Source organism: Girardinichthys multiradiatus, chromosome Y (assembly GCF_021462225.1).
Source record: "Girardinichthys multiradiatus isolate DD_20200921_A chromosome Y, DD_fGirMul_XY1, whole genome shotgun sequence".
Classification (NCBI taxonomy): domain Eukaryota; kingdom Metazoa; phylum Chordata; class Actinopteri; order Cyprinodontiformes; family Goodeidae; genus Girardinichthys; species Girardinichthys multiradiatus.
Window position 1 is genome coordinate 15,325,191 of NC_061818.1, and position 25,329 is coordinate 15,350,519.

At 40.4% G+C, this 25,329-nt stretch overlaps 1 protein-coding gene across 1 annotated transcript; it reads right to left on the minus strand.

Moving 5' to 3' along the window:
* Positions 1 to 835: 835 nt before the first annotated feature.
* On the minus strand, positions 836 to 24,369 carry LOC124864131 (interferon-induced very large GTPase 1-like). The gene is made up of 12 exons (XM_047358805.1): positions 24,355 to 24,369; positions 20,202 to 20,251; positions 17,645 to 17,737; positions 16,999 to 17,526; positions 10,815 to 10,846; positions 9,957 to 10,044; positions 7,467 to 7,507; positions 7,199 to 7,256; positions 7,066 to 7,097; positions 6,837 to 6,978; positions 6,715 to 6,743; positions 836 to 6,606 (listed from the first exon to the last, which is right to left on the minus strand). The coding sequence occupies exons 3-12, from the start codon at positions 17,733 to 17,735 to the stop codon at positions 1,747 to 1,749; spliced, it is 5,901 nt and encodes a 1,966-aa protein (XP_047214761.1). The 5' UTR covers positions 17,736 to 17,737; positions 20,202 to 20,251; positions 24,355 to 24,369; the 3' UTR covers positions 836 to 1,746.
* Between the last annotated feature and the right edge of the window lie 960 nt (positions 24,370 to 25,329).

The window sequence follows — 25,329 nt, forward strand, 5'->3', positions numbered from 1 at the left end:
AACTTGAATTTGTGAAACTGTGTGTGGTCACACCCACCTTGCTGTAACATGTGTTTTTTCCTTTCTTCAATAAAAGGCTGGTTCAGTGTGCAGCTCCTCTGAGAGAATGGACTGTCTCTCCCTGGCCAGCCAAAGATAACTTTGATTCGCTTGTATCTTCATTGCATACCTTCTCTGAGTTTATCAGTGTGTCTAACTCTGACATCCTTCCAGATTTAGTTTTGTGTTTTATGTTAGGGTTTATATTTTTATAGGTTTCCTTAGGTCTGTTTTCCATTAGTTTAGCTTTCCCCCATGCCCCTGTTTAGTTCTTCCTAGAGTTATTATTTATGTTAGCTTATGTTTAGGTTTCTTTTCCTTGTTCCTCCCAGTTTAATTTAGTGTTTAGTTCCCCTCCTGTCTCTGCATTTCCTAGCTCCAGTCACCATAGCAACCTCCATTCACCTGGCCAGCACACCTGTAAGCATTCTTCTGATTACCTACTCCTCTCATTCCCATTGTTTCACCATTCACCTTCCCTGCATATAAGCTCACCTGTTTCATTTGTTCCCCGTTGCCTCGTCCTGCCTGTTACCTGCCATATTCCTGTGATTCACATGCCTTGCTCCAGCATTGTTTCCAGTATTCCTGTTTATCAAGTTCCAGTTCAGCTCCTGTAAGTTCTGTTTGAATTGCCTACTGTTTTCTGCACTACTGGTTGAGAATTCTGCAAATCAATATGAAACAAAACTTTACTTTAATAGCTCCCGAGTACCTCCCTGCAAGCAACGTCTTGACAGTTTCATATATCTATTTTTTTCAAGAGGTGAAGAAAAAAAACACAGGAGCAGTTGTCTTATTTTTGCTAATCTAATTTGTCATTTAATTTAATACCAGTTATAATCAATACATTTTTACTGCTAAAACATTATTTGTTCTCTGTCGCGTTAAGTCTCATGACACACATTTTAAATGATAAGATATGACACTAAGTCTATTCATGCATTAATTTCAAGACAAAAAATACATTTTAGATCTGTTGCAAAGATCTGTTTTCTGTTACAAAAACTGAAGATCACTTAGCTCTAGCTTTGTTTTTCTCTAACATGGCACAACATGATCAAAATGGTAAAGAACAAAAATATATTCTCACATTTCCTAAAATGTTGAGAAACCTGTTGATTCAACAGCTTAACAAATTAGTTTATCTAACTAAAGCTTGAACATGAGTGAAAAAACAGAAAGCAGTGCAAAACAAAAACAAAAAAACATTCTTGATCATCAAAGATTAACATGTCTTTCAACAAGTTCACATGTGATATTTTATGATTTTATTTACAGGATCGATATCGTTACCATTGCTGTTCTAAAATAAATGGGTTAAGATTTCGGTTGTACAATGCTTGTATCAAATTTTCAAATATAACAAAATATGCTATGATAAGTTGATTTAATCATATCCTGTCATTACTGATACTTTGACATTTCAAAGATGACTTCATAAATGCCATCATTGGGTAACTGAAATATTTGAAATAAGATTAAAAACAAAGATTGAAGACTAATATGAGGTAAAACATATAGATGTTTGCTTAAAGCCATTTCAATGATCTTTACCTTAAAGTAAAAATCAATCAAGACGTACAAACTAAAGGTAATCATATGTTTGTCCATTCATTTTGCAGATTCTTCAGTATTTTAGCTTATTGTTTGGAAGCAGAGCTACAACTTTAGGAATGAGATTAGATTTTGTGAACAGTTGCACTTTTATCTCGGACTACACATTTCATTTAGGCTTTCAATGGCATCTTTCTTACTGAGGTGTTTCCATTGCTGAGGAATTTCTCCCCAACCCTGAAATTTCAAGTTATAATAGTCTTCCAGTTCCTCTTGAAAGTGGCAGATAAACCATTTCCAGTAGGCCAGCATAGAGGCATCAGCTGTAAGGCTCCATGAAGCATATTTTTCTCCAGCAGTTTGATACTGTTTATAAGGAACGGTCTTCTCTGAGTCATGTTCTGGGTAAAATCTTCTGTCACTTGCAACTAATGTGGTGCAGAAATCAATGACCAGATCAACTGTTCCTCTTCCATGCCAACCTTTAATTCCAGAGGGTCGATGAAAAGGAACACTGTGCTTGTCAGGACTGTGGTCCTTCAGAGTGTTGGTGCAAACAGAAGCACAGAATGGACACCGTTCCCAGCAGCAGTTACACAGCTGATCAATGAGGATTTGTTCAGGCTTCTGCCTGCATTCATTCACCTTATTCAGGGAGAGACTGTTCATCTCGCTTCTGATGTTTTTGAGGCCTTTTTCTATCTCTTCTTTAAGAAAGTCAAAATTGTTTATGTCACTGAAGTTCTGACAACTAATGGTATCAAGTGTCAAGTTTGGTTCTAATTTACTGGAAAATTTCTCTACCCACATTTCTATGTCTCCTTTCTTCTTTTTGACTTCATCTGTTGCCCCAAACAGAGCCTGACTGACAAGCCTGGTGATGTCTTCTACATTTTTGTTGAGAATAGTCTGGGCTTTACCTTTCTGTGTAGCAAACATGTATTTCTCCACTTCTTCTTTAATAAAAGCCTCTACTTGCTTCCTTGGATTTCGGATGTAGGTGATGAAACTGTTGAAGTCTTCTTTCTCTGCCAGAGATGCCAACACATGTTTCTCTAAGTTCAGTCTGTTCCCACTGAATGCTGAGAAATTGCACACCATCTCTCCAGCAATACCAACCCCAGTCTTGTTATAGACAGCTTCAACAGCAGAGACTTTGAGATTTTCACACATAATTTCTCCAAACACAACAACAGATGAGCTTCCTTTGCAGAAGCTTCTGAAAATGTTGTAATATTCCTTTTCCTTACTGTCCAAATAAGTGAACACATCATTGTTATCTTTGTATGTCTTGTGGGACTGTAAGAGCCAACTTTCTGCTCTGTCAAACACGTACAGTAAAAGATCAACAGTAAACTCCTTCTTGAAGGTATATTTCCTCCCTGATTCAAACTCTGTGACTCTCTGTTTAACATGTTTGGCAAGTTCCTCCAAGTAGGTTGATGAGTAACCTCTTGTTGCAACAGGTTTGTCCTTCATAACTTTCAGACATTCTTGTTCAACTTGATTAATGAACAATCTAATCATTTCCTGTTCTTCGTGCTGAAATGAATTCTTTGATTTGTGTTGTTGCTCTTGTTGTGTTGTTGATGCCATTCCCATAAATTTTCGGGCAATGTCAAAAATTTTGCTTTGTTTGCCTGTGTCTCTGTCTGCTTTATTCTTGTTTTTCTGAGATTGTTGGCTCTCTTCGTAGAGTTTTTCAGACTTCTTAGGGGTTCTATAACAACAGTAGTTTCCAGTTTCTGACAGATTTTTGTATTTCTTGGACTGTTTTGACTCAATAATGAAGGAAGATTCAACACCAAGACCTCCAAGGACATTACACTGATCTTCATCCAAGCTTATGTTCTCAATGGGCTTTGTATCTGACGTTAATTCCTTAACCCAGAGACTCCAAACAGTGTTGAACTGTCCTTTTAGTTCCTCTACATCTGCATCAGTGCATTTTAACAGGTGAGCGAGCTCTTTGCTCTTCTGGAGCAGGTTGTTTTCAAACTCTGTCATCTTGTTGTCAAACTTTTTTCGAGCATTATTCTGCTGGATAAGTTCATCCAGTTTTCTTTTCACATCTCTAACGAGTTCCTCATGAAACTCGTCGATTTTGATCTCAAATCGACTTCGCCACTGAACCAACATTTCTTTGTCTTTGTCATCTTCGAAATAAGCCACAATAGCTTTTGTTATTTCAGTATATTTTTTGCTCATTTGTTTTTCAAGGTAAACTTTGTCAACTTTGTCCAGTTGACCTTTTTCAATTCTGGGATAAAGTTGATTTTCAATGTTAAGCATCTCACTCCTCAGGGCCCAAGTCCAGTTCCCATACTGAGCTTCAAGTTTTCTGTAAACTGCAATTTCTAGGGTGTTTTTGAAGCTAAAAACAAAGTGTTCATTCATCAAGGCGTTCCACAGGTCCTGAATTTTGGCATTGAAATGTGACAGAAGGATCCCGGTAGAGTGTGAGGCCTTAGACAGGATGACTGCCTTCAGTTCTTGGACACTCTCACTATACCCTGGATTTGGAGGAGCCATTGGTGGACTTCCCTCCCATAGTTGAGCAAAGTATTTCACGTCTTTTTGCACATCAAATGCAATGACATCACTGAAGCACTCAACATCACACACTTCCTCTTTGGCAGCCAGTTGAGCCATCTTGTCCAGTTTTTCCTGCAGGCGTCTTTTTCCGTCCATGTTTTTCTCTACTGCTGAAATATCTGTGACATTCTGATGAACAAACACACAACTTGGAGAAAGCTTTACCTTCTTCATCCTCATGAAAGCCTGCACAACAATCTGCAGGACATCTTGCATGTCAGCTGGATTCTCACCAAAGATGTTGATCAATGTCATGTTTCCCAAACCAACAACAAATGTTGCAAGTTCATTGTCATGATGAAGGGTAGCATTACCTGCTAACTCAAGAGCACGCAGTCCTTCAGTGTCTACAACTAGAACATACTCAAACTTGTAGTCTTTCTTGATTTCCTCTGACAGCTTAACCAGCTGCATGTAGGCACCCTTGGTGCACCTCCCAGCACTCACTGCAAACTGCAATCCAAACATGGCGTTCAACATCGTTGACTTTCCGCTGCTTTGTACACCCAAAACTGACAACACAAAGACTTTCTGGTCACCCAATTTCTTGATGACTTCCTTTAAAAGACTAGAGATCCATAATAAAGGCACATGACCTGCATCACCATCCATCAGCTCCATTGGGTGTCCTTTTATCATCAGATCTGCAGCCAGCTCAGGGTATTTAGTCCATTCAGTCTGTCGACCCAGTGATGGTCTCTCCAGAAATTTATGGGCTTCATAGATTTGTCCCATTTCTCTGAAAAGGTGTTCCAGACCAAATGTTGCTGATTGAAGCTTTTTTGATAAATGTTCTAGCTCAGCTTGTTTTTCATTTAATTGAGCAGATTTTTCATGTTTGTTCTTTAGAACCAAGACCTCTGACCATGTTTCATCATAGCTTTGCAGAATTGAAGAAAGATCATCTTTGGAGAGGGCATCTATCAGGATCTGAGTCCATTTTAGGAAGTATTCTCTGTCGTTTGGTGGCAAACGCTCAAGGCTCTCAGTGAACAATCTCATCATTTCATTATTGGACATGTTGCACTGTTTCTGTCGTATTTCTTTCAGCTGTTGCCTCTTCTGGACCATTTCTTTCTCAATGTGTCCCTTTAGATGATATAATTCTTTATTGATTTTGCACCACTCGTACCAAAGTTGGCCTTGGCAGGGAAGAAATTTCTCTTTTATTTCAGAAACATCCATCCTTTCAATCAATTTAACTAGTTCCATGGCAGCAGATTTCCCGTTCTGGCAGACCTCCATATCTTCATCCACTCTGACTCCAGAGACCTTAGCCATAGTTTTAAGCTGGAAGGATGTCTGGGGTCTAGACAATATGCTTCTTATAATCTTTTTTAGTTCTTCAGGAACATCAGACTGGCTTCTTTCTTTCAGACCCAGTTTGTATTTTTGTGGTTTCATCTCTACTGCACTACACTCGTTGTCAGCACTGAGAATAATCAGAGGCTTCGAAGACTTATAAAGCATTGAAATGACTGCACTACTTTCATGGTTTTTTTCCAAAGTTGGTACAAGAACAACAATGACAGAAGACATTTCAGTGAGTATTTCACGCTGCTTTACAATTGCTAGAGAATCCCCATGAAGATTGCAGAAGGCAATGCAGTCCAAAAAGAAATCATTGGGTTTTCCTGCAGGGCAGTACCAGGCAATCTCTGCCACACCATCCATTAAATGACGAGATTTGGTGCTTCCTGGGCAGTTTCTGTGGAAGAACGTGTTGTGGCGGTCATTGATCAAGGCGTTCATCAGCTGAGATTTGGACAAAGACATGGAGCCTAGTCGGAAAAATGAAACCATGGGAGTCTCAGCGTTGTAGACTGGCATGCTCTTCATGGTGACAGTGGTTGAATTATCTTTTGTTGTGCTTGTTTTCCATGTTTTTGTTATCTGTCTGAACGTCCACAGAGGACATACAATATTTGTTGTGACAAGATCAGGAACCAGCAGTGGTAAGGCATACTGACACTGTGACAGCTTTGTGATCATTTTCTGTTTAAGGAAGCTGTCAGAGCAGTGAAACACAGCCATTTGAACATCCATTGGGTGCACTTGGTTCTCTTGTGACTGACCTGACTCAGTGTTGGTGCTGTAAAGAGCGTCTAAATCATCATCATCTGTATCCTCACTTTTGGACATATGAACAGCCTGTGAATTGCTTGCATCCAACTTTTTTTGCTTCACAGGGATGTATCTGGCTCTATGATCTAACATCATTAACCTCTGAAGAAAAGCATAAGCTAGATCTTTCTCAGATATTTCATTAGTCTGTTTTACAGGTCGACCTATTTGGATAAATTCTTTTGGTGACCACTTTGTCTGACATTTGTCCTGAAGTTTAAGTCTTTTAAACAGCATTTCGGGCTCTTGTGGTGATATTTTTCTTTTTTCCTCAGAAGAGTTGCATAATGGCTGCAAACAATACATGGAATTAAAATTAATTTCAGGAATAAAACACCAAACTCAAAAAAATATAAAAATATATTCAGTCCAAAAATCATAAAAATAAATGCATCCTACCTTTTCTTTGTTCTCATCCACATTGTCACCTGCATAACACAAATTGTTTCTCAGATTAGTCAAATATTACCAATGACAAATAAACTGATGACATAATAAGTAGATAACAAGTTATGATTTACCGGAGTGGGTGGGTGGTGGTGTGGATGGATGTTGTAAAATGTTACTTTCCTGGCTTAGTTCACATGAAGCAGTGTTGATTTCAGACTTTTCTCCTGTGTGTTTATTATTAATTTCTGAGCCTTTACCACCAACATTTTCCTTCTATAAGAGAGATGCATAAATATTACTGTAAGAATCCTTCTTTACTGTTTGACATTTTATTTGAAAAATAATAAGGCCAACAATTACGCTAATATCCATTCCGCCTTCCTTCTTTTGTCCTGCAGAAAGATATCAGGAGAAAAACAGATTTACATAATATTGATACCAAAGGGAAAGGTGGGGGTGGGGTGAGGTGGGGGATTCATACAAATAATTTTACCTTCCTTGTGCAGTTCTCGGCTGTCATCATTCATCTCTGAGTCTTCACCAAGAGTTGTCTTAAAAAATAAAATGTAGATCTGTCACCATAATTATTCCATATCAGTGTTTGGTAATAAGGTTGTAAATCGTGATGATCAGGCCAGAAAAGTACTGATCAGATAAACCTAAAAATGTCCAAACAAGCACTTTAGTCATGCTGCTGAAGAATTTCATTCCAAAAAATGACTATGCATCCAAACAGTATTTATAAATTAATTTCACCCTACCTTTAATTTAGTTTCACCCTTCTTCCTTTGTCCTGTGAAATCATTTAAGAAAACAGAAATCTGACATAACCACATCATAATAACTTGTAAGTCTAAATTTATATAATAAATTTAGACTTATTAAGTTAAACCAAATTTTTCTAAAAAATCATTCCAAGTTTCATCAATTGTTGCAGATGTCTTACTTTCTCCTGCTGTGACTTTATCACTCTTTGCTGATTGTCAGATGTGACTGATATGTTAAGTTGTCTTTCAACTATTGATGGATGTCATTTCTCAGCCTCCTTGGGAAAGCTTACTCTATGGTGATGAGAGGAGGCTCTGACTGATTGTCAATCTTTGGACTGAAGAGGAGCAATGAGGTTCTCATCCTGGCCTTTGAACAGAGGACCAGATCTTTGCCCTTGGACAATTGCTACGGGGATTATAGGAGTATGCTTTTCTGGTCCCCATGTGTTTTATGGATGTGGAGAAGGTTTCGGCCAAATCCCACAAGGTTCTATGGGGGAATTGTGTATCTGATTGGCTTTTAAGAGTTACCCATCCTTGTATGCCCAAAGCAGGAGCTGCGTCCTCATGTGTTGGACTCCGCCAGGGCTGCCTTGATCCTGTTTGAAGTGTTCATGGACAGGATCTCAAGGCGTAGTAATGGAGATGAGGTTGTCTGCTTTGGTAACCTCAGGATCTCATCTTTGGTTTTTGGAGATAATGTGGTTCTGTTTGTTTCTTCAGGCCACACCCTTCTGTGTGCAATGACATGGTTTTTTATGTTCGGACCCTCACCTATGGTCATGAGATATGGATCATGACCAAAAGAACTAAATCCCAAATTAAAGAGGCCAAAACAAGCTTCGTCATCCGGGCAGAGCTCGAAGTAGAGCCAGCTAAGGTGGTTCAGTCAACTTATCAGGATGCTTCCTGGGCCCCTTCCTTTGGGAGGTTTTCTGGCCACGTCCCAGTGGGAGGCCCAGGATGTGCTATTAGGTGAGCTGCAGGGTGTCTAGGTTTACCTCTTGGATCAGTTACCCCCATGAACCAATCTTGGATTAGCAGAAAAAAATGAATGGATGGAATGGTGTTGATGACTCCTAGGAATAGACATGATTTTAATGGCTGAATGCAGACCTCATCTAAACTTAGACGAGGCAAAACTGCTTGATCTAAATGGACTCTAAGTCTAAACATTTAGGTGGAATACGATAAATAAAATAATAAAAAAGTCAATGTTTTAGCAATGACAAATAACCATGACTGTTGCACATGAAACTCAGGTCTCAAACTCAGGACCTCTCAGTTACTAATCCCTGGTTAGCATCAGTGGAAGCTAACCAGTCCAAGACTTGGAGCCCATTCAAGTCATTCACCAACAGCAGCAGCACAAGTTGCAGCTAAGCTGAACTACAAGGCCAAAACTTGATGGTAGGATAAGAATGTACATTATCTTACTTTTCCTCTTTTTAATGTTTTATTACTGCTGTCTTATGTTTTAGTTGTATTTTTCAGTTAACTGGTTGTATGAACTGACAATAGCATGTTTTAACATACTTTTTGCATGTCTTTTAAATAATCTGCAACTCCAGAACTTATATATAAAGACACGGTTCATAATTGAGAGGTACGGAGTTCAAGCTTAGCTCATTGCACTTGCATTGCTTGTGAAAGAAGGTGCTCTGGTAAGATGAGAGTAAAACTGAAATTTCTCACCCACATGCAAGATGCAGTGCTGTAAAAAACCTGAACGCACTATGCCCCATTATGTTGTGGGGATGTATTTCATCAGCAGGACAAGAAAGCCGGGAGAGTTGATAAAGATGAATGGAGCTTCATACAGAGCAATCCTGGGAGAAAACCTTAAAGAATCTCTAAAACCCTTTAGACTAGGTTGAAGGTAAAGCAGAAGAAATGACCCTAAACATACAGCCAGAGCTACAATTGAATGGCAGAGATTGGGGGTTTCATTTGTTCTTTCTCCAACACAGCTGATTCAGATGGTTGAGTACCTCTTCAGCATGTCACTTAGCTCTGCAGAGGCATGCTAATAAGGCATTCATTTGATTCATGTATTGTATTGTATCACAGCAACAGTCACGACATCTAGGATACTGGTCCTTGAGGAGGGACAACATTTTTAATGTAAGAATGGCCTAGACCTCAGTATAATTTAACATTTTTGGCAACATCTGAAAAAATAAACGTTGACATGCGCACTCTGTCAAACCTGACTGAGTTAGGGAATTTGAAAAGAGGAATTGAAAAAAAAAATGAGTCTCTACACATGTAAGGACTTGCAGTATGTAATATGTGGTTCTACAAACTATGAAATCAAGGCACTGAATACCTGAAAGCATTTACTGTGAGTGGGTTTGGTGAAATGAGATGTTGAAAAATACCAACAAGTAATTTGCTTTGTTTACACACTCTTATTGTTAAAGTCTAATATGGTTGACAATTCGTTCTTGCTTTTTGATTGGTTTATTTTTATTAAGTTACCTTTGTCTGTTGGTTGATATTGTCCAGGACTGACTTCTGCCTGTCTGGCTTTGCAGTTGTCATCCTTCTTGAAGTCTTCAACAGCATCCTGTTTATACATTGAGAATACATTGGACTTTACTTGTACCATTTGAATTTTGTGAGTTCTACTGTATTTGTTTTTTATTTTGGCTGAATTTGACATTTAGCAGTGGTGCAGACATGTTCAAACATTAAACAAAAGTAGAAACACCACTCAGTGATTGCTAATAACCCCCTTAAAAACCTAGATTATGTTTATTACTGCTGCATCACATCTTATAAAAAAGCTTTCTGCAAAAATATTTCACTAACTAAACAAACCACCTGATGTATTTTAGGGTTTGATTGAACACATCAGAGGAATTCCGTTTTTCCATTTTATAATCTATACTGTTGTAATGATTTTTTTCACTGATTGGCAAGCAGGTCATATCATCAGTACACATTGCAATGCATGCAGACTTTGGTTTGACATTGCTCTGAAATAATAAAAGCCTTTTTGAAAAAGTGCAGGATAGCAGCATTTAAGCTGATAAAAAAAAAAAAAAAAAAAAAGGTTTACAATGTGCATCTGACTCATTAAAGACTGGTGGATTTTGACCACTTCAACAATAGAAAGGAAGTGAACAAAAAGGAATTGCCAACCCCAGTATCAAAAAAGACCACACAGCAGATTTCAACTGAGTGGTAAACCCCTATTTAAAATACATACTTTTAAAAGAAAGAACTTTGAAAGATCTGCTATCCTAAAAAAATCCAGAATGCATTACCATTGATAGATGAACAAATATTTTCTGTAATAATGAAGATGTATAAGGACAGGAAAGTAGTATTTACCTCAAATGTATTATCAGTCTCTGTCTCTTTAACTGAAAGGTGTTACAGAAAAAAAGAGTTTTTATAGTTTTCATATCTATAATACAACAAAATGCCAATATTTTGAAAGAACATAGAATTGAGAAAGCAAAACACTTTTAATAACATTATGTGGAAATAAAACATGATAACTGACATGTTTTTGGGTTTTATACAATATTTCTTTGGATAAACATATGAAGGAAGCAAAACAAAGATTTCAATATTTTGTGAATGTAAATATATTGTTGCCTAACATGTGTTTACAAAATGTAAACCCTGTATGTAAATGTAAATCCTATATGCAGGCAAACGTTTAGCGAGCTGCTCTGCTAAAAAGATGTTTGTTGTGTCTGAACAGACACGTCAAGAGCAGCAAATCTTACTGGGGGCCCAGTAAGATTTCTTTTCATGGGGCCCAAAATCCCTGGTGGCAACCCTGGTATAAATATTAACATAAATTAAATATATAAAATAGAGATAGACTTATTGTGGAGAACCTTTAAAAATAGGTTCATTTCTACATTTTTCTTTTGTATAGATACTTTTTTTTTTTTTTACAAGAAAAAACATAATTACAACATATGAGTAAAGCACTATGGAAAAAAAAAAAAAAAAACCCCTGCTAAAATCTGTCAGATTGTCTTAATGGTTTAATAGCAAAAGATAGTAATATACATTTTTTAATTCAATGTAAAGCATCAAAATATGTATATATTGTTTCCTTATTTAAATAGAATCACAGTTAACATTTGTCTATTTAGCTTCTGCATATTAACTTCGGACCACATGGTTTCAGGCAATGTGGTCAAGTTTATGTCAGCATGGACTTGCTATGCAACAGATGAAATCAAGCTATGTTGGAGAAAGAGTTCATACTAGTGTAAAATTGCATATGGGCATTGCACCTTCACAATATTAAACTGAAGACATTAGTACAGCATACTTGTGAAGGCTAAATAAGATTGTTGTAGCACAGGGACATCCTGCCCTTATCCATGGGTGTATAACATCTTTTACACCTCACCTCATTTACTTGACTTCCAGGCACCTTGTGCAGGACTTAACTTTTCAACTTAACGTGAGCTTCCTGCCTAGGGCATCGCTATAAGGTTCTGTCCTGCTTGGTGCTGTTGTAGCTGGCTAACGAATAGTGTCTCTCTTTAACCTTTAGTATAGCTAACATACTACCAAAATTGTTTACTCGAGGTAAAACTTGAGCTTCTTTAATTCACTAACTGGCAGAGGCTGAGAGAGAAAGAAATGAGGTGCCTGTGATTCCACTATAGCCCCTATAAAAGGAAGTATGATACCCAACATGTCCAACATTTAGGTTGCAACAGCCCTGGCTCCGATCCAAGCCCTTTCCTGTCGAACACTATTACCCTTGACAACTGCCCAGTTCAACCTGGTATGTTGCGTACAAAAGCATAACTTGCTGATCTAGAGTCTTGTAAATATTGTTGTTAGCTCTGGAGGTGTGTATTACTGTTAAACATTTTGGGAGGCTCAGCCCCATCTTTCAAGAAGAAGCCTGTAGGAGATGGAAGACAATGACACACAGCTGTGTAGGGAAGAGCTTATAGAATTATATCATAAGGATGTCAGCCCAGGGAAGGGCCGTGGTGGAGTAGTTTGAGTGTCCCAATGATCCTAGGAGCTATGTTGTCAGGGGCTTTATGCCCCTGGTAGGGTCACCCAAGGCAAACAGGTCCTAGGTGAGGGATCAGACAAAGCGCAGCCCACAGACCCCTTATGATGAATAACATAAATGGAAACAGTGTTCCCTCGCCCAGACACGGGTCACCAGGGCCCCACTTTGGAGCAAGGCCTGAAGGTGGGGCATATGGTATGGTGGCGGCCGAAGGCGGCAACCATGGATTGTCCATAACTAACACCATGTTCAAGCATAAGGGTGTCCATATGTGCTCTTGCCACGAGGACATCCTAGGCCGCAGTTTGATTGACTTTGTTGTTGTGTCATCTGATCTGTGGCCGCATGTCTGGGACACTCGGGTGAAGAGGGGAGCGGAGCTTTCCCCTGACCACTACCTGGTGGTGAGCTGGCTCCGATGGTGGGGGAGGATGCCGGTCAGACCTGGCAGACCCAAATGAACCTTGAGGGTCTGCTGGGGACGCCTGGCAGAGACTCCCGTGAAGTGGAGCTTCAACTCCCACCTCCGGGAGAGCTTCAAACATGTTCCAGGGGAGGTGGGGGACATTGAGTCCGAGTGGGCCATGTTCCACACCTCCATTGCCGAGGCTGCTTTCCGGAGCTGTGGTCGCAAGGAATTTGGTGCCTGTCGTGGCTGCAATCCTCAAACCCGCTGGTGGACCCCGGCGGTAAGGGATGCTGTCAGGCTGAAGGAGTCCTACTGGGTCTTTTTGGTCTGTGGGACTCCGGAAGCAGCTGATGGGTACCGCCAGTCAAAGCGGCATGCTGCTCAGGTGGTTGCTGAGGCAAAAACTTGGACGTGGGAGGAGTTCAGAGAGGCCATGGAAAACAAATTCCAAACGGCTTTGAGCCGATTCTGGTCCACCATCTGGCATCTTGGGGGAGAGAGGGGAGGGGGAGAAGAGGTACACCACCATCACTGTTTACAGTGGGGAGGGTGTGCTGCTGACCTCAACTCGGTACATTTTGGGTCGGTGGGCAGCGTACCTCAAAGACCTCCTCAATCCCACCGGCATGTCTTCCACTGAGGAAGCAGAGCCTGGGGACCTTGGGGCAGGCTCTCCAATCTCTGGTGCTGAGGTCATCGAGGTGATTAAAAAGCTCCTCGGTGGTAAGGTCCCGGGGGTGGATGAGATTCGCCCAGAGTGCCTTAAGGCTCTGGACGTTGTAGGGTTGTGTTGGTTAACGCAACTCTGCAGCATTGGGGGCAGTTCCACTGGATTGGCAGACCGGGGTGGTGGTCCCCCTATTCAAAAAAGGGTACCATAGAATGGGTTCCAACTATAGGGGAGTCACACTCTCAAGCCTCCCTGGTAAGGTCTATTCCGGGGTTCTGGAGATCCGTCGGATAGTTGAACCTCGGATTCAGGAAGAGCAGTGTGGTTTTTGTCCTGGCCATGGAACACTGGACCAGCTCTACACCCTCAACAGAGTCCTGGAGGGTTCATGGGAGTTCACCCAACCAGTCTACATGTGCTTTGTGGACTTGGAGAAGGCATTCAACAGTGTCCCTTGGGGAATATTGTGGGGGGTACTCCGGGCGTACGGGATACCAGGCCCTTTGATATGGGCTGTTAGGTCCCTTTACGACGGGTGTTAGAGCTTGGTCCGCATTGCCAGCAGTAACTCAGACTCGTTTCCGGTGAGGGTTGGACTCCGCCAACGTTGCCCTTTGTCACCGATTCTGTTCATAACTTTTATGGACAGAATTTCTAGGCGCAGCCAAGGTGTTGAGGGGATCCGTTTTCTGCTTTTTGCAAATGATGTGGTCCTATTGGCTTCATCAGCTCGTGATCTACAGCTCTCACTGGAGCAGTTTGCCGCCGAGTGTGAAGTGGCAGGGATGAGAATCAGTGCCTCCAAGTCCGAGGCCATGTTCTTGAGCCGGAAAAGGGTAAAGTGCCTTCTCCAGGGGCAGGGTGGAGGTCCTGCCTCAAGTGGAGGAGTTCAAGTATCTTGGGAAATTAGGGAAAAATGGAGCACGAGATCGGTAGATAGATTAGTGCTGCGTCAGCAGTGTTGCAGGTGAAGAGAGAGCTGAGTCAAAAAGCGAAGCTCTTGATTAACCGGTTGATCTACGTTCCTACCCTCATCTATGGTGATGAGCTTTGGGTCATGACCGAAATAACAAGATCACGTATACAAGCGTACGAAATGAGTTTCCTCCACAGGGTGTCTGGGATCTCTCTTAGAGATAGGGTGAGAAGCTCAGTTATCTGGGAGGGACTCAGAGTAGAGCCGTTGCTTCTCGACGTTAAGAGGAGCTAGTTGAAGTGGCTCGGGCATCTGGTTATGGTGCCTCCCTGGTGAGGTGTTCCGGGGACATCCCAGCGAGATGGGGTTGACTTACAACCTTTCTCTAAGGATGAGACTGTGGTTAAAGAGAGGAGCTATCACAGGATGCATTTGTTGAAGCAGATGGAAGCACCTCAACCCTGCGCCATCTTGCAAAAGACTTTTTGACAGAGCTCACACAGTCCAGGGCATCAACCAGGTCTTTACTGTCCTTGCCTTTTATCTACAGTGGAAAAAACAAGTATTTGAGACAATGCTGATTTTGCAGGTTCAACCAGTTGCAAAGCATGTAGAAGTCTTTAATTTTTATCATAGCTACTCTTCAGCTGAGAGTGATGGAATCTAAAACACAATCCAGAAAATTACATCATGTGATTTTTAAGTAATTAATTTGAATATGATTTTGAGCCAGATGATAAAAACTCCTCCCTACCATATATGGAACATTATGTTGTAGGAGGTCAAAACTTATTTTGCGCCATTTAATATATTTGTGTATACAGCTAGATGATTAATAAATATTCTGTGTATTTTCACAGTCATAAATAGTACATGTATGGAGGGTTTGTGATTGTTTTATCATTTGAATCCACAGAAAACATGTTTTTCGTTTGGCTGGCTGTTAGTTTTGTTGTAAAAATGCCAATATAATGTGCTGCCAAGTTTTATGGGAACATTAAAGAAAAGTATGAAAATACACAAACCAGTCAATATCTCACATCTCCTGATGCCGAAACAGCACCCCTCAGTGCTGGTCCGGCTGTTTTGATAAACTATAGTAGTCACAAATAAATTAAACTTCTGGTCTTAAATAGAAAAAAATCACACCTGACTGATCAATAGTTTGATGGGTTGATGGGTAAAAATTGATAAACATGTATGACTGATAATTTGATTATGTATAGAGTAGTATTTTACATAGCTCTGATATCCTCTATACCAGTTTGCACTGAATGACTCAATGGTGACATTATCCCCCAACCTATATGCCTCAGGTGTCAGCTTTATCTTATAGAAGCCCTCTCCTTGAGTTGTTTGCATTCTCACAAACTCCTTTTGCTCTGGATGATCAGAAGTGTTTAAACTCTCTTTCCCCGGTGTGAACTTTTAGCACATATGTTGACCGATGCAAGAGTAACTCAGAACAGACCAGCTGTTTGTATGATTTACTCCTGCAGTTCTTGTGAAGTCCAGTCAAAACAGTGTTTTACTCATATGCTTGTGGAGGCTATGCATGTGACGGTAAGGGTGTGGACATGTCCAGTTGTGTGTTTGTGCATTCTCAAGCAGGGTTGTAGCTACCTCATGTTTTAAGGGGCATCTCAGTGAACAACGTATTTTCATGCTGCTAATTTAGGCTTTTTCCCCACACAGTTTAAAGAAATATTTTTTCTTGGCCGGACAGCTAGTGATATCATCCAAGCAGTCCTATCGGCAACACAGTAAGAAAGACTAATTGAGGCTTTATCATTCTGATCTCTCTGCACAAGCATGTCAGGGCATGATGGAAGGTCCCAACTCCCATGTAGGATTTTATCAACTGAAAGGGAAATTCAGGTTATAAATAATAATCATCGTTCTTTGAAGAGTTAAAGGCAGTACAAGGAACTCAGCCGTTTCATCACATCGGTGCTCGGTAATTCTACGTAAATTATGGAAATAAGAGTTTGCAGCAGCAATATACCCACAGGCTCTTCCTCGGTCTGTTTGGCCTTGACAAGCATGCTGTACTTATTTCTTCAGGGGGGCACTGTGAAGACATAGTCCCTAAACGTGGTATACCTAATTTCCCTCTTTAAGGAAACATTATAATATATGTTATAAGCGAAAACTCTAGAATTCAGGTCATATGTTTACATTGATCAATACTTTTTCTTTATCTATTTACTTTGAAGATTACAGAGGTTGATGGCAGAATTGTTCCACAGGCTGCGCAAAGGTATATCAGAGCAGTAACTCAAATATGAAATACTTGATTTGTAAATAAGAAATATTGTACGACGTCCAACTTATTTAACTGTGCAGAGGATAATGGCTAACATAAAGAGATTTGAACAGCCTGTGTCTCTGGATCTCTGCAAGTAAATTACACACAGGACCAGGGGCTGGAGGGATAAAACAGATTTTTTTAGGACAGGGATCAAGGGCTATCACAATAATTTGCACAGAAAAGATTAAGGTTTTGCTCAGCCTTACCTGTCCTTAATGCTTCATGATGGGCTTCTTGTCCTTCAGTCATCTGTCTATTTTCAGAGACCATGTCATCTATCTTTTCCAAAAGAGCTATTATCTCATTTTCATCCATCATACTTCTTGTACATGTATGGTATCTTTTTTCAGAAAAACTGCTCTTTGCTTTCAGGTCCTGAAGTGCACTTTCACAAATGTCATCTGAGTCATGAGTCATAACTGTCATTACATAAGAACTGTGCTCCTTCCCAATTTTCCTTTCTAACCACTGCATTCCAGAAGTGTATTGGCTGTCATGCAGTCCATTTGATATCAGTAAGATAAAGGCATGATCGTCTTTAATTACTGGAACTTTTTCAATATTTGGAAACCCGAGCATGTTAATTAATGAGATCTGACGAGCAAAGAGGTCATATAGTCTGGATGAAAACTCTTTCACATGTATCTCCTTGTCATGGTCAAGTAAGATGTTTTTTGATCCAATCTCAATGGAATCTTTGTTTCCAATTAACACAAGAGTGAGTTCAGGAGTCACTGAAAAACACAACAGAAGTACAGTTTAAATAGCAGACTTGTTTATGGGGGCCTTAAAACCTGCTGTTTATAGAAATACACTAAAATATTAATGCAGTCAGTTTTCCAAAGCTCTTACCTGCATTGCTTCCTGTTGATGAGGACGTATTCTCAGCCTCTCCTTGTACGTTTTTGTCTCTCTTCGAGTGTTGAGCATCATGACTATTCATGACTGTGAAAATACATATATTCATCAATCAAGTCACTGTATACATGAATATATATGAAATGGTACTTTCTAAAATAAAATCTAGCTTGACATCTAATCTCAGAGTATATTTGGATAAGAACAATACATTTTGAATCTGGTTGACTGGCTTAGTGAAATGTGGGCAAGAAACTCATCTAGTTCTTTGACCTTCCCTCAACCAATTGATCTTCATCTTTATGTTCTCTGACCTCTTCCTAACTCTATTCTTCCTTTCTGCCATCCAGTTGTCTGCCTTTTTCCTTTCTCTTTATCTCTCCTGACTCCATATCTTCACATAAACCATAATTAAAACGTTTAAAATGAAAAGATAGATTTTATGTAGGCCTACATGCACGACGGAGACAGATGTGCACCTTGAAAAGAAAATTAGGTTGACCAATGACACACACACACACACACACACACACTCATGCTGTAGATACAAAAACGTTGGTTATGTATTGTAACCCCAGATTGTCGTTAGTCAGTTTATCCCTTCACACACGAGCACTGAAAACTTTAGTCCATGCCTACCTGCTGAGTGGGCCTCACCACAGTCTGTATAAATTGCACTCAGACAATATAATCTGCTCCCAAATAGCGTTTTTTCTTCAGCCGTTCAGGATTGAGTGAGGCACAGAACTCAAAGGGTTGCGCCTATACTCATAGAATCTGGGATTACAATACAAACGCTTTATTTTCGCTAAGGCTTTTCCCTAGTTTTTAGAAGCTTGGCCCTTTTAAGGCTGTCGCTAGTGGGATAAAGGCAAAGCAGGATGTGGTCTATTCCTCACTGGGTCCGTCCCACAAGCATAAACATCTCCTGTTCAGTGGCCAGACCCAGATACGCTGGCCTATCTCTTGGTAGCTCCTGATCACCCTTTCCACTTGAAGTAGCGCATCCTCCCTTCCACAGCAGTTGTCACGGGGCGGCCTGATGGCACCTACTGCAGATTAGAAAACCACAAATCCAGGAGCTGCGGTATCAACAGGACTGGAGGGAAAGTGTGAAAGAGCATCTGTTACCATGGACCACAGCTGGCACTGTGCATTGTCCCGTGTCGCAAACAGAGCCACTGCTGCTCTGTTGAATTTGCTCCAGATCTGGGAGATCAGGTCGGGATGGATGCTCCAGTCTCAGTGTCGGGGAACCTTCCTGGACATAATGTACGCTCCTCTGTTCAGGACACCAGGGATGTAAACTGTTCTGATGAAAAGCAGGTTCATGCATGCCCAGCATTATAGCTGTCTGGCAATGTTTAACAGTTGTGCTAAGTGTATGCCCCGTTGTTGGTTTATGTAGGCAGTTGTAACTCTGTTGCCTTGTGGATCAGAACATGCTGACCCAGCAGCAGAAGAGCAAATTGCTGTGTCACTTTTGACAGCATGTTTATGAGGAGAGAAGTGTGATCTGGCCACTTTTTTACTGCCACCCGGGACAGATACCTCCCTCACCATCCAGGGAGCGACACGCCTGTAAACACTGGCATGTGTGGTGCAGGCCTGCTGAAGGGAACTACCTGTGACAGAGTGTGGGGGATTCCTCCCTCTGAAGGAGGGACAGAAATCATCCGCCCCTTGTGTTGCACAGAATCTATGCACAGGCAGATGAACATTGTTTCATGGTGGGCGACCGTGTCGATGGTGGCAGGGGTTTGTCTTGTAACCGGTGGGTTGTCGGTTCGAGCCCCCGCTATGTCCGTCTCAGTCGTTGTGTCCTTGGGCAAGACACTTTACCTGACTTGCCTACTGATGGTAGTCAGTGGCGCCTGTGTATGTTGGCCTCACTTCTGTCAATGTGCCCCAGGGCAGCAGTGGCTACAATGTAGCTTACCTCTGGCAGCGTATGAATGTGTGTATGAATGTGTGAATCACTGAATGTGAAGAGCATAAGAGTAGTGTGAAGCACTTTGGGCTTGCCATCTTTGCCATGATGTCTGGCAGCATGCTAATAAGTGCGCCAATCCCCAGGAGTAGGGTAGTTGCCAACATGGGAGCGGCCAAACACAATTTGATGGTGCACCTATCTCCTGGTCCTCCGTCTGCAGAATGGGGGCAGATGTCCTACCATTTCCTGCCTCCAAGGCTTCATCTAGCAAGTAGCGGTTCACTATGGGGAATTCCCCTTCTAATGAAGAGAAGATGCTGAGCTACTGTTGCTTCTCCTTCTGAGAGAGGTGCCTCCAAAAAGGGCAGGAGGGCTGCAGGGATAGGGTGCTGTGGTCAGGTCTGAGGCAGCAGTCGCAGATAGCATGCAGGTCAAAACTCATGATGTAGCCCAACGGACATGCTGGGAAAGGCGGATGGCGTTGCCACTAGCCATTTTTCTTCAAGAGTTTTATGGAAATCAGTACTCTTCGCTGATGCGAAGGGCAAAACCTGCTAGGGACAGCCTTAAAGGGCGTAGCCAATAAAAAATAGCATATCGAATTGAGGAATTGCTTACCTCTGAAACCTTCCTGTGCTCTCTCTGAAACAGTAGCCTTCAGCAGCTGCCTACTCTAAACAAGCAGGGTGGAAAGTAAGGAAGTATCATGACATAAATATAAAACATTCTAACTGAAATAGGTCATAATTTATTGTCAAAACTTTTCATTGATCTGTTTTCAAATTCACTTACAGGCTTTATCTTGAAAAGGGAGTCAATGCTCTTCGTTTTAGTTTTTTTTTTCTTACTGTACACATCTTACTGATACTATTTGGCAAAAAGCCAATGGTAAGAATAATAGTGACCTGGGTCTGTGGCAGAGCTGCTTTATGAAGCTAAATTAGGGCCAAAAGGTTTGCAGAAAGATAGATAGATAGATATTTTTACAATACTTATTCTTCAACACATCAGTAATTAACTTTTAATGGCGTTGTGTGATGTTATTTAACATTCTTTAACCAACAATGAACCTATTTGGTATCCATAAATTATGTTGAATAAACCATGCCTGAAGGCTAACAAAAAAGAAACAGGACAAATCACCTTTCTGAATTACATGCAGGCAGAGCGCTCCTAAACCAGCTGATCACACATAAAATCAGCTGATCAGAGGCACAAACAGTTCCCCCAAAACACACAAAACAAAACCACCATGAAACGACGTGTTTGGTTGGGAAATCTATGGTCCTTTAGCGATTTTTTATATATATATAGATATACATAGATATACCAATAAGAAGCAGCACTAGCGCTAAGATGACGGGCCAAGAATCTATGGTACAAAGCCAGGTAATGTTAAAAAGTTTATATATGTCTTAATGTCGTTAATATATGCTCTTGGTCCGTCACCTTGGCGCTAGTGCTACTGTTTCTTCTTCTTCTCTTCTTCTACTGGCGGTTCGCAACAAATTCAGAGGTGCATACTGCCACCTACTGTGCGTCATTGTATAACTCCACCCACTATATTCTGAGCCTGAGATCACGTGACGCCAAGTCGCTGATGTAAATTCGTGTTCTCAAAGAAAAGAAATCGTATTCACAAACTGTTATAGCATGTTGTATTCATAAAGAATAAACCACAACTGTAAACTTTAACTTTGTGTTTGTAATTTCTTGAAGCTGTAACATTTTATTTTGTATTCTTATAGAGAAAATATACAATATCTCTTTTGGATTTTACTTATGCACAACTGTTGACTAATATGCACACATTTCCGTCTTTACATACACATTGTTTTTGACAGCGTTCTTACCCCATAGAAAAGTCCCTGTGAATCCGCGGAGCACGAATAAAACTAACTTCACGCTCTTTTGCTCTAAAGTCCTTGTGCTCGTTATTGCCATGGCTGAAACAAAACCTTCCTCATAAAGACTAAAATTGTAACTTCTTCAGGTAAACTTTGGAGCTTCACCATCCAGACAGCAGCGTCTCTCCTCGCTGCTTCTCCTGCTCCCCTCCAGATAATTATCTGGATCACAGCCCAGATAATTATCCCAGTGGATCACTTTATACATAAAAACATAAATAAGACATTCTTGCATATACTTTAATAAAAACGTTAATAGTTTTTGTTTTCAATTTTTTTATCATTTCACGTAGATTACTTTAACGTGACGATGTAACACAGTAACGTTAATAGCAGCACAGCGCACTACACTCATGGCTGGAGGCGGGGCTTGCAGCTGACTGGTGCCGACAACAATTTGACAGGAGAGTAACTCTTCCTGTTGTTCTCGACTTTGACATACAAGAACAACCAGAAGCTCTCCAGGCCCTCAAGACCTGGGATAATGAGCTTGACGAAAACTCTCCAGTGGAGCAATTTACACTTGTTTTTGAACAGAAGGAGGACCATGAAAAGTTCTCCAGCAAAATTGTAGATGAAAAGGAACTGATAGTTTTTGCTAGATTTGAGTAACTTTTGTAAAAAAGATATTTACAAGTAACCATATGTCTTCATTGCTGCAGCCCCTCCCCATCTGAGATAGATGTAAGGAGGGAGACTCACTAATCAGTATAGCTTAAGAATGTAGGTATAAATATTACAACCTGGCCTTATTTTCAAACCCCAGTATCCTGTGGAACGATGTCATCCCCTGGTATTCTCTGACCCCCTCATAGCCAGGGGCTTTCAGTGTGGCAACGTGTTTGAGTTATCATTTTCTGAGTAAGAATTCATATTAACCATCAATGCTGTGTAACAAACCAGCAGCTTATGGAATGCCTCTTTCCTTACAGCATGTTAATTACATAGTAAGCACTATTTAGGACATTGTTTCCAAAGTACATGCAGTCATTTTATTATACGTTTTACATGGTTTAATAAGCAATAAGATCATCATTTCAAAACAGTAATTTACTGACGGGCAATATAAGTAACCCCTTTGCCAAGAACTGGCACTGGCATCCCCTGAAACAGTGGCATCTGCCCTGGCAGCTGATCTGGAACGTGGCACCTCAGCCAGACTAGATGCCCAGTGGCAGCAAGTGGCAGCTGTCACTAAAGCAGTGAACCACTTCCTTCCCTCAAGTAAATGTCACTTTATTACAAGTTTTACACGGTTTAATAAGCTATAACATCATCATTTCAAAACAAAAAATTTACTAATAGGCAATATAACTACACCTTTTGCCAAAAGCCGGCTTTTGCACCCCCCAAAACGGCGGCAGTAGACGTGAGAGACCTGGGAGATCTGGCACCCTAGCAGGAACTCAGCTGTCATCTTAGTGACAGTGTCATCTTTGAGTCAAAGTTTCTGTTGACTGTGCCCCAGTGCCTGTGATGTTATGCACCTAGGAATGAGGTTCAGTTTTCTTTTGTTCTCTTGTTTTTCTGAGTTAAGAACAGAAGAGCCGCAATAGAACAGAGACTCTATAAGAATTGATTCTCTGGTTGCTGCGGTCACCGCGGCCAAATTTATAAGACTGTTGATAAGTGTAACATTGTTTTCCCGGGAGGACTGGATATGATGGCCAAATTATTCTGGTTAACCCAGACCTAGTGAAGGACATTTGAGTTTATTCCATTTATTTTATTTTGTCTATGGTTTATCATCCTCATTAAGCAAGACCGAGTTAAGAGCTTTGATTGTTTATTAAGGAATTTTTGTCTGTTTCCTCCTCACTCTGGAAGTGTTGGTTAATTTACGTTGTTCACTTGTGTTTTTATTTACTTTGTCAACCAAAAATAACTCCCAGGGTTTTTGTCCTGGTTATTCACCGTTTCCTTAAGTTCTGTGTACAAGCTTCCCTGAAGTAAGGGCGCCCTGCCTGTCTGACCAGATGAAAGCAAGAGGGGGAGGGTGGTGTTAGCTATACCTCAGGTTGGTGCTTCAACCTTAGTTTAGGACCACTGAGATATACTTGGTAAATTAGCTAGACCCCAATTCAGGGAGGTAATCACATACTTACTGTTGTAGGTACTGGGGTTATCTGTGCTTGGGCAGTACAGACTTAGATGTTATATTTCCCTAGCCTTTTAGGGTTGGCTTTTATTAATCAATCCTACCTAGCAGAGTCATTCCTCCGCTACACATAGGTTACCGGTTTCATTTTATATTTTCTTTCCCCTTTTATTGTAGTTAAATAATTCTCAATTATTGCTACTGTCTGAGTCGTGGGTTTGGTGGCAAAACATGGCAAGGAGGCCGCATGGTGACTAGATGAAGTTTACTGAGATGGTGCACAGCAGACAGACAGAGTGCAGTACAGGCAGGTAATCCTAGGGAACAGGTCAGGACAGAAAATAAACCACTAGGAAGAACTCGGAAAGATACAGCGTAGTTAACAAGAGTGTTAGAGTTAGAACTAATTATTTGTCTTTCTCTTCTTTTTGTGATGATTATAAATATTTTAGGTTGTTTGAACCTGACATATACCATACTTAATCTTGGGTGTGACAAAGATTACATTACATTTAAAACATGCATGCTATAATTCAAAAGGACATAGAACTCATGTGGTTGTTTGTGGTTGCATAAGAGATTTTGTATTAGTGTAAGGATTTAGAAACAAAAAGGAGTACAATAGAGGAGAAAAGCCATTTACAAACGTTCGATGTCTCGCCATCTTTCTGCTATTAAACAACCTAGTAAAATCTTCAAGTAAAAAATATATTTATGTCAAAGTCTGATTTATGTTTGTATGAAAAATCACAAACACTCCACTTACCTTGCTTTCTTTTTACTGATTTCATCAAGCTTCTGGGCCACTATAGTACGTGTACCTGTTTCTGTTTAGTTAGAAATCTCACTAGCAGATTGTTGTTTTTAATGTGTCTTTCCCTAACAAACTCCTCCTACTCTCCTCCCTAGGCAAAGTTACTCTGCATGTGTATCACCCTCTTTCAAAATGAGGAAAACGAAAGAGAAAGGGAGTTAGATTCCCAGAAACCACGTGATTTACAAGAAATTGATTGGTAAGTTTTCTGTTTGTAGAAAAACTATAATATATTAATGTTATCACATGTTCCCCGAGGGGTGACTGAAAAAAAGGCAAAAAATTTACTTTATTATGCAAAAGGACAATTTGTAGTTTTCAAATCAAATGTTTTTTCAGTACATTGTTAGGCACTGTGTATGCAGATGTTTTCAAAGATTTTAGAACAATGACTTCCGTATTAAATTGACGGCTAGATTAAAGTCTGCCTATTAAAGGATACCTGTCTCTTTTATTACTTCCTGCTGCCCTCTGCTATGTTTCATCATGCAGAGTATTGCAGGTAGGCTCATTAGGTATGTGGCAAGTTCCAAGTATCAATATACAGGTCCTTCTCAAAATATTAGCATATTGTGATAAAGTTCATTATTTTCCATAATGTCATGATGAAAATTTAACATTCATATATTTTATATTCATTGCACACTAACTGAAATATTTCAGGTCTTTTATTGTCTTAATACGGATGATTTTAGCATACAGCTCATGAAAACCCAAAATTCCTATCTCACAAAATTAGCATATCATTAAAAGGGTCTCTAAACGAGATATGAACCTAATCATCTGAATCAACGAGTTAACTCTAAACACCTGCAAAAGATTCCTGAGGCCTTTAAAACTCCCAGCCTGGTTCATCACTCAAAACCCCAATCATGGGTAAGACTGCCGACCTGACTGCTGTCCAGAAGGCCACTATTGACACCCTCA